The sequence below is a fragment of the Hylobates moloch genome, unplaced genomic scaffold (assembly GCF_009828535.3).
Source record: "Hylobates moloch isolate HMO894 unplaced genomic scaffold, HMol_V3 SCAFFOLD_18, whole genome shotgun sequence".
Lineage (NCBI taxonomy): Eukaryota > Metazoa > Chordata > Mammalia > Primates > Hylobatidae > Hylobates > Hylobates moloch.
In genome coordinates this window covers 63562527-63575757 of record NW_026652293.1, presented here as the reverse complement: position 1 = coordinate 63575757, position 13231 = coordinate 63562527, and the positions used below count along the sequence as shown (strand labels likewise).

General features: G+C 41.6%; 1 protein-coding gene across 7 annotated transcripts in view; it reads left to right on the top strand.

Moving 5' to 3' along the window:
* Positions 1-11460, top strand: part of TTC13 (tetratricopeptide repeat domain 13) — a 74247-nt gene extending 62787 nt beyond the window's left edge. For 3 of the 7 annotated variants that reach the window (XM_032137355.2, XM_032137361.2, XM_032137359.2), the window contains 6 exons: positions 819-928; positions 4409-4544; positions 5620-5699; positions 8150-8228; positions 8379-8458; positions 10167-11459. In XM_032137355.2, the coding sequence (XP_031993246.1) occupies positions 819-928; positions 4409-4544; positions 5620-5699; positions 8150-8228; positions 8379-8458; positions 10167-10281 (600 nt within the window). In that variant the 3' untranslated portion in view covers positions 10282-11459. The other 4 variants (XM_032137362.2, XM_032137360.2, XM_032137356.2 and 1 more) reach the window with 3 other exon arrangements.
* Positions 11461-13231: the final 1771 nt, after the last annotated feature.

The following is a 13231-nucleotide window of genomic DNA, read 5'->3' as shown; positions in this document are numbered from 1 at the left end:
TCTGGCTTCTGGGCTGCTGGTGACACCTGGTGCATCTTTCTGTTTCTAGACAAGCTCTCCCCTCATGAAGCAGCAGCCTCTTTTACTTTACTGTTGCTTCTCTTAACTTCCAGTCCATCAATTAAAAAAAAATTGACAATATTCAGTTAACTGAATTTGGGGGTCACTTTCTGAAACCTATTTATTGCCACTGCAGGTTTGTCCCAAATGTTTTAAACAGAAAGCTAACATCTGAAACTGTGTTCATACATTTATCACCCCGAAGGCCATTCTTAACTGCGCGTAATTCTTTTAACTTAACCGACTTATCTGTGGTCCACAGATAAGTGGTGGGTGTGGGTGTGGGTGTGAACGAAGTTCTCCAGTTAGTGGATATAATCCTGGGTACTCTTCAGAAAAATCAGACTCTGCCGTGAGCACTAGTATGAGCATAAGTTGCATTTTTTAGTTAAGGGATGTTAGGTGCAACTATTCTGCCATGATTCAAGGTTGCTGCCTACTAAGATGGGCGTGAGAAAACCTTCAAAGGGAGCTCTTAGAAGTGAGCAGTGCCCCTTGTTGATGAAGAGAACCTGTGAGCTTTTGGTGCTGAGGTTCTCTGCTGGCCTCTGGTAGGAGCTGTGGGAGCATAACCTGGGCTCTGTTGGGGCCTGAAGACAGGCAGAGATGTCCTTGGCCACCAGGACACCATCTCTTGTATCGGATGACCTCCTTGGCCCTTTTTAAAAACATGTAAGGTAGAGCCAGCACTACAGAGTTGCAGTTGGGGTTTACAGTGAATGAAACACTAGTAACGTGAATTTTCTTTTCCCCGAAAGCAGTTTAATACTAAAACGAAGGATGGGTTCACCGTGAACACAAAAGTTCCCAGCCTTAAAGACCAAGGGAAGGAATATGATGGATTCACAATCACCATTACAGGAGACAAGTATGTGTGCTTCTTAATGTGGGTGTAAACTAGAGACGAGGCAGGAAGGGTGCCTGTGCTTACTGTCGCTATAGAGTTTTGTGGTGTTGAACTTTTGCTCCATCCTGAAATGAAAAGTATCAAGGTCCGGTGAGCAGTTATAACCAGTTATTTAAAAAAATGTGACATCTAAAGTATTACACCAGCAGATACATTTTCTGACTGTCTAAATCCAAGGACTTTCTAGATACTATGTATGATGTAGTTTGTGGAAGACATTCTTCTGCGTTTTTGAAGTTCCTTGGGGAGGCGAGGGAGGCTTTTACTAATAAAATGAAAAAAGGTGAGCAATTGGCGGATTGAAGTCCATTGTAGATTTAAATATATATATATATTTATATATATATAAAAGCTGATCTATATATATATTTATATATATATAAAAGCTGATCTATATATATATAGAGAGAAAAAAACAGCTTTAATAACTAATGAGTAGTATAATCTTATTCTAGAAAATTTAGAATATACGGATAAGCAAAATCAACAAAATAAAAATCAAGTTATTTTCTTTAAAAACTGAGGTTAGACTGTTCTACTATTTACCCTTACCGTAACATTATCACAATCATTTCCCCAGTCATATTCTTAAAAGTATTTTTAGTAACTGCATAATATTCCATTGTATAGATGTAGAAGTTCTCTGACTGATCTTTTTGTTATTGACCACTTAGGGTATTTCTCATTGTTTTACTTTATAAATAGCGCTGCAGTAAACATTTTTATTAACTCTAGTTTTATTTACATCTGTAATCCAAGCTTTGTCTGTCAGCCTCCATATTCCTTGAATTGTGGGTGGAATTGCCTTGAGCTGTGCACACACACACGCACACACACACACACACACACACCCCATCTTGAGGTGCATAGCCTTGGGAAGTGCCATGCCCTCCCCCTGGTTTCCACCTGCTCCGCAGTGAGACTGTGACTCACATTCTCCAGCCCCTCTGCCTCTTGGGCTCTGGCTTTCTCACATACTTTTCCTCTAAACTACAAGGAGCCACCTCTTCAAGTTCCATGTCAAAACTTAAACAGGCCTTCATGAATAAACACCAGTTCAGCAACTTCCAGATTTCAGGGCTCTTCTATATCTTTGAAGTCTTGATCTCTACCTCAAGCTTCTTATCAAAGTACGTTCCCAATAAAGATCATTCTCCCCTGATTGCAGTTTGTGCTCTTTAACATAAAAAGTGTTCTCCTACCTTTTCACACATCCATGATGTATATCCTTAGATCAGATTCCTAAGCAGAAATGAAATTACTATATAAGTACAGTTGATCTTTGAATAACTCAGGGGTTAGGTGGATTGACCTTCCCACCCCTAGCAGGCAAAAATTTGCATATAACCTTGGACTACCCCAAAACTTAATAGCCTACTGTTGACCAGAAGCCTTAACAAAAACATAAACAGCTGATTAACACATATTTTATATGTTATATGTATTATATTTTGTGTTCTTACAGTAAAGTAGGCTAGGGAAAAGAAAATGTTATTAAGAAAGTCGGCCGGGTGTGATGGCTCACGCCTGTAATCCTAGCACTTTGGGAGCCCAAGGCGGGCGGATCACGAGGTCAGGAGTTCGAGACCAGCCTGGCCAATATGGTGAAATCCCATCTCTACTAAAAATACAAAAATTAGCCAGGCCTGGTGGCACGCACCTGTAATTCCAGCTACTCTGGAGGCTGAGGCAGGAGAATCACTTGAACCTGTGACGGGGAGGTTGCAGTTAGCCGAGATCGTGCCACTGCACTCCAGCCTGGTGACAGAGTGAACTCCATCTCAAAAAAAGAAAAAAAGAAAAAAAGAAAGAAAATCATAAGGAAAATATACTTAACTATGTATTAAGTGGAAGTGGATCCTCATAAAGGTCTTTATCCTTATTATCTTCACGTTGAGTAGGCTGAGGAGGAGGATACAGAGGGGTTGGTCTTGTTGTCTCAGGGGTGGCAGAGGCGGAAGAAAATCCTTGTATAAGTGGATCCATGCAGTTCGAACCCATGTTGTTCAAGGGTCAAGTGTACATGAAATTTCTCCTCCTGAAACGTGACATCTTTCCTCAATTGCCTGCTTCACCCCACTTGTTGCCTCCCTTGCTGTGGGCCTCCTGACCCCTCGAGTCAACTCTGCCTGGCATCCCATCTCCTGTCTCCTGCTTTACCAGCACTTCACCAATGTTGCTAAAGCTCCACCTCACTGGACGTTCCCCTAGCTCCACAGATCTCTCACTTCTCCATACCCAGCCATTGCCTATGGCTACCCAAACCAGCTTCCCTGCCAGGCATTCACAGCCTCTCACAAAGTGGCCTCAGACATTTCCTGCTTGACCTGGACCATCTCCCTGGTGGAACCTGGCCTGCTAGTCCGACTGGAATGCTTGTTCCCCAGTTCACCTCTGCTTTCCGATGTCTGGGTCTCTCACTCCCATCCCAACCCACGTTCAGGCCACTTCCCCCATGAGACCTTTCCTGCTTTTCTCTATGTTGTCCAAATTAGATTCCGTTTTTGAACCTCTGATGAGCTACATTGTGACCTGAGTCATGGTTTCATAATAATTTGTGGCCCTTGGCCAGAAGTGGTGGCTCATACCAGCATATTGGGAGGCCAAGATGGGAAGATTGCTTGAGGCCAGGAGTTTGAGACCAGCCTGGGCGACTTGGTGAGACCCTGCCTCTGCAACGGATTTTTAAAAATAACTACAGGTGCATACCAGTGGTCCCAGCTACTCAAGAGGCTGAGGCGGGAAGATCACTTGAGCCCAAAAGTTTGAGGCTGCAGTGAGCTATGATCATGCCACTGCTCTCCAGCCTGGGTGGTAGAGCAAGATCCTATCTCTAATAATAATAATTTGTGGCCCAGTTTCTTCCTTCCTTCCTCAATCAAGGCAGCAGCTGGGCTTTTCTTTGTAGGCTCCGAGGACTAAATCCAACACTTTGTTAGTGGCAATATACAAAAAACTGCCTGTTGTATCAAACTTATATCCTCCATAGAACCTCACTGGAGCTTAAGCTCCACTTTTTTTTGTTTTGATAAAAAACAAAAACATGATGTAGTCCCTGAACTTTCTCCTACACACAGTTCTTGCTTCTGACCTTTAATCCTAATGGGGTGGCTTAGAAAATATTTACTGGTTATTTAAATGCTATTTAATTTACTATGTGTAATTGTTTTCCCATATATTAGCTTATGTTTGTGTAATAAGTACATGTAGTTAGACTTAACTGTGCCGGTCACTTAAAGGTGAGGCAACTATCACATTTTATGAAGAAATAATGCATTCTCATGAAACCTACCTTGCTTGTCTATAGTTAGAAAGGTAAGGTACATTCTTGTATATGTTTAATGCCACATCAGCATGCTGTTTGCTTTTTAAAAAAACTTTCTGTGTTTGGCTGTTTGAACTTATAATACATGCCTTTGACACTTATTTTTGTATTTTCAGAGTTGGCAATATATTATTTTCTGTGGAAACTCAAACCACGGAAGAAAGGACACAATTATATCATGCTGAAATAGATGCACTTTATAAAGATTTGACAGCAAAAGGAAAAGTATTGATTCTTTCATCAGAATTTGGGGTAGGTTTCTCTTTGTTTCCATTTTTCTGCTCTTCCTATGATTCTTTTGTAAACTTTTTGAACCTCTGCCCTTTCATTGAGATTGTACATCTTATGCTTAAAATTGGGTTGAATTAACCTAAAAATATTTCTTATTTCTTATAGGCAAAAATTCTTGTATCTAGTAACTACAGTAATGGGGAGGATAATAAATTAATAATTTAGTACTGTACTACGACATTATCATAAGTTTGGGCTTTGACAAGATATAGAAAAGTTGGCTTATTATGAAAATGACCTGGGCTTCACCTTTTTCTTCCATTTTCTTCCCTTCATTGTGGTTGTTGCTTATAACTGTATATTTACAAGGAGCTTTTGAATGTAGACTGGATGATGCATTCTGATGAGTTAATGGCAAGGAAAGTACAATGAAGTTGTGTATACTTTGCACTTAGCAGCCCTTTCCTGGTCTGTGGCCTCCTCCTTTGGTTGTCTGCCTGGACTTGAGGTGGTGTCGTTGCAGGCAGCACGGTATGGTGGACATTCTCTCCCCACCACGCCCCCTTCCTGTGTTCTGCAGTGGACGGGTGCCTCTTACCCTTGAAAAGTCACCTTATTTCTCTAACATTTAATCACTGCATCCATATAATTAAACATCTAAGTTTATATACATAATTGAGCATCATCCAAATCTCAATGCGGAGTAGGGGAAGGGGCTTACCCAGATCTTTTGGGGTAAGGATATATGTTGTTTGAGAAAGCATATTTGGTGTTAATAAATGCCTTTTAAAATTTTAGTCACAATATATATTTTGACATTTCAAGCAACATTAAAGGAGACTGAGATTTTTATGTTTATCAAAGAGGTGCAGTTTAAGAAACAGCTGGGAAAACATTGCTCTAAATTGAACTAAATTGGGAAAAAAGGATACAAAAGGGTATAGAATATTCAAGAATTTGAAAAGTAGGTTCTTGTGGGGGAGGAAGAAAACAATCCTTTTCTTGATGTAAATTATTCTTGTGTGTCCTGTCACCTAATGAAAAATTAGTTTGTAATCTAGTATTTAAGTTTATGAGTCTGTATCTTTTTTTCTAGGAGGCTGATGCTGTCTGCAACTTAATCTTATCCTTAGTTTATTACTTTTATAATTTAATGCCACTCTCTCGAGGATCCAGGTAAGTAATATCCTGTCATTAAAATTATTTTAAATTGAGAAATGTGTTCTTTTTTGCTTATCCTTCCTGTTATGGATATAGGTACAGAGTACACAAAGAAATGGTAAGGAGCTCCGTATTTTTTTCCAAAATCTGCACACAAAAAATTTCCTTAGTCTATCACATCATCAAAAGAATTATAGAAGACAGTTCTAATATAGTGTGCTTACATTTAATAGGATAGGGATTCATCCATTCAACACAAGTTCATGGAAATTTACTGTGTACCATGTGCCGTGCTCAGTGTGTTTTAATTTTTTGTATCTGCCAGCCTCTTACTGAACCTCCTCCTCCTCCTCTTCCTTTTCCATTTTGGGCTGTCAGGTGACCCGTAATCCTCATGTTTTATACTTTTGGGCCAACAGTCACTCTGTACTATTTTTATTATTTTGGATAAATTCTTGCTACTTGTATATCAGGAGTTTTTTAGGTATCATTAAAACAAGGGCTATGACTGTAGAGTTTTCATTTCATTCTCCTGTTCCCAGTACTGTGTGCAGTAAATTATGTAAATGGCCTTTTGCCATTGCTGGCACATAGTTGAACTTAAGATGTTTTGGCTAAAAATAATACACTTGAATGTCTTTATCTTTGATTAATGCTTTAGAAAGTAAAACTGCCCTAAACGTGGTAGTAAATTTGGTTACAGAATTTAAGACTCATTAAAACAAAATAGAAACATAAATGTTATCTTATCAGCATAATATTGCTAGTTGTGTCCACTGAATAAGGGATATGAGGGCTGTGCACATCTCCGCTTGTGGGCCCCACTGTACTCAACAGCCAGCATCCATCCTTTGTCCTCACAGCAGCTCTGCTGGCTCACGTGTGGTATTGAAGGAAGTGCAGCTCTGATTGTCCTCAACTGTCCCTCATCCCTACATCTCTTCAGTCCTAAATAGTCTGTTGATCCTGCCTCCCACACTTCTGTTTCTCTCTTCCCCTTACCCGCCGCAGCTAGCTTTGCTCTTGCTCCTCTCTCTGCCCTGCGGCTCTCCAGCACCTTCTGAAAACCATGGGCTCAAGCCGAGCTTGGCAGCACGCACAGTGCACAGTGCCAGCCCTGCCCTGCCCTGGTTTGCCTTGGCTGCAGCACCGCTCTCTTCCGTGGCTCTTTTGCTTCCCCTTGGCTTTCCACGTGGGCTCTCTGCCACATCTCCCTGCCTTCTCTGCCCCTTTCATCTTCAGCCCTGGGGCCCTGGAGGTTGCAGGGCACATGTCTTTAGCCTCTGAAGTCTTCCCTGCTAGAGAACCCCATGAATCACCTTGACTCGCTTTTCTTGTTGTCCGCCCATGGCACTTGTTAGCTTTCTCTGAAGGTGCTCATGCCATCCTTTCCACCTGCTAGGATGCATTATCGCATGGGCGAGAGCTGTCTTTATCTTGAGCTGATTTGTTTTGGGAAAAGCACAACACTGTGGTTACAATCGCGGGTCCCATGGCCTTTTGCCAGCCCCTTCCACCCAGAACCAGCCAGCTCCCACTCTTCCCTCACCAAGAGCAGAAGCACAACGCCTTGCAAATGCCTCCTACCCCAGACCTGCACACTCGCAGCTCTACACTCGTTCTGGAGTGACAGGGCAGCAGACCTTGCCCCACGAGCCTCCGAGCCAGCAGGCAAAGGTACCCCACAATCTCCTGGCCTCTAACAGCCGCCTCGGAGCCCTGGCAGTTCACACACACGCCCAAAGCTCCAAACCATCTGTCCGTTAGTACATTGTGAGAATGTATTCTGCATTTCTTCTTTGAAGGCCAGCATTTCTAATGCTTAAAAAGTAAGACTAACATATGTATTTGTATTTATGAACTTTATTGTATACATGCATTGCTGGAGTGCGGTGGCGTGATCTTGGCTCACTGCAACCTCTGCCTCCCGGGTTCAAGCAATTCTCCTGCCTCAGTCTTCCAAGTAGCTGGGAATACAGGCACGTGCTGCCACTCCTGGATAATTTTTTGTATTTTTGTTAGAGATGGGGTTTTGCCATGTTGGTCAGGCTGGTCTCGAACTCCTGACCTCAAGTGATCCGCCCACCTCAGCCTCCCAAAATGCTGGGATTACAGGTGTGAGCCACCATGCCCGGCCTAATTTTTGTGTTTTTAGTAGAGACAGGGTTTCGCCATGTTGCTCTCAAACTCCTGACCTCAAGCGATCCGCCCACCTTGGCCTCCCAAAGTGCTGGGATTACAGGTGTGAGCCACCTCACCTGGCCAGTAAATACATTCTAATAGTAAATTAGTAACTATTCTTAAACAAATAGACATATTTTCATGTTAAACGAAACATTTAGTGTCTTATTTGAAAGAATTTTTGAATAAATTTTATCTTTCATGATGGGAAGTCCATGGTGAAATTTAACATGGTAACTGTAGACCGTCCAGGATGGATTGACCTTTGTTCTTTATTTAAATAGTGTAATCGCTTACTCAGTCATCGTGGGAGCACTGATGGCAAGTGGAAAAGAAGTAGCAGGAAAAATTCCCAAAGGGAAGGTACGTTGGAGCGGGAAGGGAGAAATGCTTGGTTATGTGTTAAGTCCCAATTTACGGATTTTTATTTTAAGGTACATGAGTTACACAGATCTCCAGATGAGCCTGTGTCCTCCATGTTTAGTAATATTCCTAAATGTCTTTCTTTTTCAGTTAGTCGACTTTGAAGCTATGACAGCCCCTGGTTCAGAGGCCTTTAGCAAAGTTGCCAAAAGCTGGATGAACTTGAAAAGGTAACTACTTGAGGGGGTCCACACAAGAGTATAATAACTGGAGGAGGAAAAGTAGTTTCCTGTTACTTTGGAGCGCTATGAAAACTGGAATTGTTATACTCATTTTTATAAGTTAATATGTAATACAATGAATTTAATCCACTTTTTCAAGGTTAAAATGTTTTGCTGTTGTATAAGATAAACTTTTAAGGGTGAATGTATGGATAAAAATGGACTATGAAGGCCAGGCACAGTAACTCATACCTGTAATCCCAGCACTTTGGGAGGCTGAGGTGGAAGGATCATTTGAGGCCAGGAGTTCGAGACCAGCCTGGGCAACATAGTGAAACTGCTCCCCTCTACAAAAAATTTTAAAATTAGCTGGGCATGGTGGTGTGTGCCTGTAGTCCCAAGTACTTGGGAGGCTGAAGCGAGAGGATCTCTTGAGCCTAGGAGTTTGAGGCTGCAGTGAGCTATGGTTGCACCACTGCACTCCAGCCTGGGCAATAGAGTGAGACCCTGACTCTTCAAGAACCATGAATAAAAAATTTAAAAAGTAGTTGGTGAAAGAAAATTACCAAAGTCTTATTTATATGATCAGGTATTCACTTGTCTTGGCCTGTTTACTCTTAGGCTCAGTATTCAGCAGTGTTTGAACTTGTAGACAGAGCCCATTTTACATTACTCTGAGTGGTAGCACTTAGCCTACTTAGTTGCATTTTATTGCAGCCAGGAATTTTATAGCAGCCAGGAATTATCCCTGACGGTCACTGTGTGTGAGGAGTCTAGCAGACCGTGATCGTTCCTGGCTCTTGTTTCCAGAAGCACTGGAGAGGACTGTGTGAATTTGAAGTGTGTGGAATTAAACTCATAGATGCCTCAGTAGTTAATGAAGAATAAGTAAGCCTCACTGTTCTACTTTAGTTATTTTTGCCCCTTCTCCTGGTTTTTTACATCCCAGCCACCCCCAGTTTTGCCTTTCACGTCTATTTGACATAGCAACCACTCTATTGCTGGGTAATTTATATTCTGTTTAAAACAGAAATATTTGTGCCTGTAGTCCACCATTGCTCAATTTGTAATTTAGCCTTGCAATGAAAGCTTCTAACAGTTACACCTTGTCCTGGTACATTGTTGTTTCAGGTTTATTAGTTTGCACATGTTTTAGTAATACAACCACCAGGCCAAAGGTCTTGCTTCTGTTCTTACATAATTGTACAGTGTGAATCTTTTGACAATTCTTTAAGGAAAGAATAACAATGCTACCTTACATCCTGCAGTGAACGCTTTACAGTGTACCTTGAAATACCTCATCTCATTCAGAGCTCATGGTAACTTTGCGAGTTAGGAACACTGTCCCTGTGACAGATCAGGGAAGTGCAGCCTAGAGAAGTAAAGAAAGCTAACAAGGAGTGAAGCTGGACCTGAAACCTGTGTCTTTTGATTCCAAGCCCAGCATGCACCACAGCTGGACATGTAAATCAGAGTTTAATTTTCTTTTTCAAAGCTCTGGTTTAACTTCCAAGCAACTTGTAACGTGTCGGCTGATACCGCAGGCCGTTGTTGTGAGAGGAGCCATTCTGTTCACAGCTCCTCCCTGCCTTTCTAACATTGTTTGATATTACAACGTGAATATAATAAATATAATGATAGGAATAAATATAAACTCTGCCCTTTTTTGCAAATTTTGTTAATTTTCATACCGCTACTTTGTGTTTTTCTTTTTCAGTATTTCACCTTCTTATAAGACTCTTCCATCAGTATCAGAAACGTTTCCAACATTAAGATCGATGATTGAGGTGCTAAACACAGACTCTTCTCCACGTTGTCTTAAGAAACTCTAGTTCTGCTGCTGTATTTATACAAGTAAAGGGCCGGACCTCTTGCTTCTTAAGTTATTTTTTAAAACATGGAATTATAAAGAAATTAGGTCCTCTATTACTTTTGATACCAATTTTTGATAGGAATTGAATACTTGAAATCATTTTCTTTACTTTTCTGAACCATCACGAAAATCATGAAAGAGGCTTTTGGGGGGAAAAAGCTACTTAACTTGGAGGGAGAGTGTGTGTATTAGCCGGCAGCCTGTTGGTTTCCACTTATAAAGTCATATAACTCCTTCCGTACAGTAAAAAAAATTTTCCTCAACAACTAAAAAATAATAATGAAGAGGAACAAAAGCAAAACCAAATAGGAGTGTTCGTATTCCTTTAGAGATTTGGATATTTTTCAAAGACTTTCTTTTTACGCACATTGTGATAGAGCATCTTTTGTTGACTCACGTAACCTCCATGTGTGGGTCCTTCGTTTTATTAGAACCATGGAAGAAGGTTCCTGGGCCATCGGTATGTGTTGCAGAGCTCACAGCCAGGAACACTTATTTTGAACAATGCAGACAGTGTTTGCCAATGTCCCAAATGCTGAATTATTGAACCATGTTTTTTTTCCTTTGTTGAAAAAAATAAACCAGGGTGATTTCTATAAATCACCAGTTTGTGGCATTGGATTATGTATGTGTTTATTTTGTGAACCAGTTTCACTTTCAGGTATAAGAACATTCAGAAAATCTCTCTTGTTTTTTTCCCAGACAGGGTAAATGATAGTGAGTAAAATGGGTTAATTAAAACTGTTGCTGTTTCCAAATGGCACCATCCATTAGCAAGCCTGCTCTTCTCTCCCTTCTACAGGATGCACCCCCATCTCTTTGCTTGGCCACTTCTCCCTGTCCATTGTAATTTCTCTTGGACCACTTCCGGAGTCTCCTGACTCATCTTCCTGCTGCTGCTCTGTTTAAACCCCACAGCCTCCCTTTGTCCTACAATGAAACGCAGTCTCCTGCTGTAGCCTAGCTGACGTGGCTGTGTTTCTCTGACTGAGTCTCTTACTCCCCACACTGTCCTTTGTTTGCACCATCAACTCTCCTAGCCTTTTCCTTCCTTGAGAACCTTACAGTTAGCTTGACACTGTCCGATAGAACATTCTGTGATGACATTCCAGAATGTTCTGTGTGCTGCCAGTATGGTAGTCAGTAACCTCATGTGGCTACTGAGCACTTGAAACAGGACTAGTATGCCTGAGGAGCTGAGTTTCACATTTAGTCTTAATTAATTTAAATTCAAATAGCTGCATGTAGCTAGTGGTTATTATATTGGCCCATGCAGCCTACAGAGTTCCCAGTGAGACTTTAAAGGTTTTTCCACAGAAATAATCCAGAATGGTGGTCTCCCAGTGTAACTTAATATCATTTTGAATTTGTGGTTATAGACTTGCCTGAGTGGCTAAGCTGTTACTATGATCTGTTTTTATTCACAAGAGTTCCGATACCAGATATGTGGAGTTTTCCCCCCATACCGACCAATTATCCAGCTTTCCATGTATCAGCTGGAGTGGGGAGGGATCCTGCAATTCACATCTGACACTAACTTCCTGGAGTTAACACAGACCCCAGAGGTTAAGGGCTCAGTCTCACAAGACTGCCCCCTTTTCAGATGCCAGTTACAAGTCAGGGCCTCCCGTACTTCTGACTGATTGGCTATAACTCGAGGGTTCCCATCACACCCTCCCTTCTCATGTTTGATAATTTGCAAGAATGGCTCACACAATTCAGGAACACTCTTTACTTACTATTACTGATTCGTTGTATCGGATACACATGAACAGCCAAATGGAAGAGGTGCACAGGACAAGGTATCGGGGGCAGCATGGAGCTTCTGTGCCCTCTCCAGGACCACCTTCCTCCTCTAACCTCGATGTGTTCACCAACCAAAACCCCCAAACCTTTTCACTTAGGGTTTTTATGGGGGTTCCATTGCATAGGCATGGTTGATTAAATCATTGCCAATTAGGTCAATCCTCAGCCCCTCTTTTCTCTCTGGAGGCTGGGGGTTAGGACTGAAAGTTCCTCTAATCACATGGTTAGTTTCTCTGGCCCCCAACCCCCATCCTCCAAGAGTCATCTCATCAGCATAAATTCAGGTATGGTTGGAAGGTGCTTATTAATAACAAAAAACACTTCTCACCCCGATCACTCAGAAAATACCAAGAGTTTTACGAGCTCTGTGCCAGAAACTGGAGGGCAGAGATCAGATATAGCTTTCTTATTACCTCAGTATCACAGTTCTATTGATAAAATTGCTCCTGTGAATCAAGATGTTCAAACTTTTAAAAAACTAAAAAATTTAGAGCAAAATTTGCTAGTACATCAAGAACTTTAGTGTGGAATTTCTTTGGTGTAGAAACTGTATGAGGGACAGGAGACTGACCTCCAACTCTGTGATCATTACTCTCTGATAATTTGGAAATACGGAATAAAATTGATATGCCTCAGAAAGAGAGACGAGCAAAATTACCTAAAGAAACCCAGTGTGTCCCAGACCAGCAAAATCTGAGTGTTCATGAATACATCTTAAGATGTCTGTAGTGGAGCCCATCATTGCTTCACCCAAAGTCTGTTTCTCCCCACGCTTCTTTGTGTCAGAAATGGCTCCCTCTTCACTCAGCAGCTTCAGCCAGACACCCAGGTGGCCTCGAGTCTACACTGCCCTCCTCCAGTTTTCAAATCATCACCATCCAGTCCGATCCTGTTTACCTCCAAGAATATCCCAGATCCATTCATGTCTTACCATCTCCATTGTTACCCCCAAGCCCAAGCTACTTAAAGATAACTAATCAAAGTTAAACTAAATCGAATGCTTATTTCTGTCTCCCTAGCTGCCTTTCAAGTGCTCAGTAGCCACATGTGGCTAGCAGCTATCACATTGGACAGAGCAGACATGGGACAGCCCCATCATCACA